A 2,547-nucleotide genomic window follows, 5' to 3' on the forward strand; every position below is an offset into this window, starting at 1 on the left:
ACAACTGGATAGAGGAAGACGCATCTCCATAAGTGTTTTTAGAAACAATGTAATAAGATGCTAGAATCCCTTAGCCATGTCTAAAGCTATTGGATTTATTTTCTTTCTTTGCGAATAAGGACATCTATTTATGTTTCATTTAGTAGTACAAGTTTTTTGAATTTAATAAAATGCATTTCTTTCTTCATATTTTGTGTCCCATTTTATTCTTTATATTTTTTTACTTGCACAAAAAAAAACAACAACAAGCAAAACCATGAAAAACCCATAAATAAATAAAAACTAATCATAGTATCAACATAATGCAGATCCAACATTAACTACCGAAATAATAATCATGTTATCAGCCACACGTACAATCATGAGCATCCGATTAATCATCTCGATGAAGGAGATAGTGACGAGTAATGGGAGGCATCATTTGAGTTATTGAGGATGGTTGAGCAAGAGTCTAGAGAAATTAAACCTCATGAAGAGCCCACTAAGCTAGTAAACTTGGGGACAAAAGACGACACGAAAGAAGTAATTCATTATTGAATAATATCGAAGAATACTTCATAATATTTTCATTATTAAATTGTGATTACAAAGGTATAAGACTCACATTTTATAGTAAAATCACAAACAAAACTCGGCTTAATTAACTGAAGTAACTAACTACATAATCAATTAATCATATTGTTAATCGATTATACAAAACAGAAAATACATCTATTTTAACATAATGAGAAATAAAAAATCTTCAATATAAGCAAGGGAAACGCTTTCCAAAGTTATACATTCTCTTCTCCATCCAAAACAAACTTTCAAACACAGGATAATTAAGGTATTAAGTATATAGGTTTATTCATTTATATATTTTTTAACTCATCTACTTCGACACATTGTGGGACTTGAAATACCTAATATTTCCCTGCAAGTGTGATGTCCTTCCCTGAGAGTTTCGCTTACAAGAGTTAAGTTTTTTATCTATTTGTATCATCATTGACATGTCTTGTCATCAATAGCACTTGTCAGCAAACCTCTCAATAAGAAGATATTCGACAAAAGGATCTCACATGGATCTATCGATCATTTGTCAGTTTAATACTTGGTTGTGTAATTGAATCATTGACTCTAATGCCACTTATTGGGAATAAGAAATCTTCATCAATAGGTTTGACTATGACGCCATATATTTTGACTCAAAATTTTAAATCATTAGGTCTATGGTTGACTGATATATTTTTTAACTCATTCATTATTCTATATAATGTGAAGAGAAAAAGATGTATACACTCATAGTGTAAGAGATTGTTACATTGTTACTGCATCATACACTGTTCATATCGTATTATCATCAACTACTTTTAAATAAAAGATATACAAATAAATAGTGAATAATGCATTGATTGTGGATAAATTTTTATACTGTTAATACATAAATATTACATGTAGACTTCTTCATGTGGATAACATATATGGTGTGGATGACAAAGTCTTGGGAGTAAGTAAAGATTTTAAAATTCATTTTTGTCTTATAAATGTAATAATTGTATGTTAAAAAAAATCTAAAAATATTTCATGTACGAACCAAAAGGACAAATCAAATCTAATAATTTCCCCTTAATAAAAATATAGTAGACGAATATAAATAAGATCTGGAACCTAAAAGTAACGTGCATTTACAATATTTTATCTGGATTCAAATCTAATAATACTTCTATCAAGCCAACACATTCCTAAGTACCAATTATTTTCCCTTGACTTTGTTCCTAGACCATATTGTCATGACAATGAGAAATATGAACTCACTTAATGGGAAACCACAACTTCAAAAATAAATTCATAAGGGTATGATGTAGCATACATATTTTAAATTCTGAATCCAGAATGTTAATGCATTTAACAAACAAATAATTCAATGCCTTTATTGAAGGCCAACACTATAAAAAGGGTTAGGATGAGAAGATAGTACTAAAACATAAAACTTGTAATAAGGAACAACTAGAGCTACATTCTCACAAAATATGGGAACTTCACTAGGGCCAAAGCACAGGCCTAGAATCTTCTATGCAGTTGCATTTTGCTTAGTTACTATTAGTGTTGCTGCTGATTATAATACACCTAACTATGGATCCGAGCCAAAGCATGCACAATATCAACCACACCATCCTAATTCACATTCACAAGATCAAGAACACCCATCTTACAAAATACCCATATATGCATACATTTCTCCACCACCACCCCATTCACCTCCCCCGCCATCTCCACCACCTCCATATGTCTATCAATCTCCACCTCCTCCATCCCCTTCACCTCCTCCGCCATATCTCTATAAGTCTCCACCACCTCCATCACCATCACCACCACCCCCATATGTCTATCAGTCTCCGCCTCCTCCATCTCCTTCACCTCCCCCACCATATGTCTACAGTTCTGAACACCCTCTAAAAAATTGGCCTCATATACCATATGTCTATAAGTCTCCCCCTCCTCCATCTCCTTCACCTCCTCCACCATATGTCTACAAGTCTCCACCACCTCCATCACCTTCACCACCAC

At 32.9% G+C, this 2,547-nt stretch overlaps 1 protein-coding gene across 1 annotated transcript in view; it reads left to right on the forward strand.

Annotated features, from left to right (window-relative positions):
* Positions 1,976-2,547, forward strand: part of LOC109351318 (extensin-2-like) — a 1,097-nt gene continuing 525 nt past the window's right edge. Inside the window, exon 1 of the mRNA XM_019592766.1 lies at positions 1,976-2,532. Within this exon, the coding sequence (XP_019448311.1) occupies positions 2,010-2,532 (523 nt within the window). The 5' untranslated portion in view covers positions 1,976-2,009. The remainder of the gene's footprint in view (positions 2,533-2,547) is intronic.

This window comes from Lupinus angustifolius, chromosome LG06 (assembly GCF_001865875.1).
Source record: "Lupinus angustifolius cultivar Tanjil chromosome LG06, LupAngTanjil_v1.0, whole genome shotgun sequence".
Lineage (NCBI taxonomy): Eukaryota > Viridiplantae > Streptophyta > Magnoliopsida > Fabales > Fabaceae > Lupinus > Lupinus angustifolius.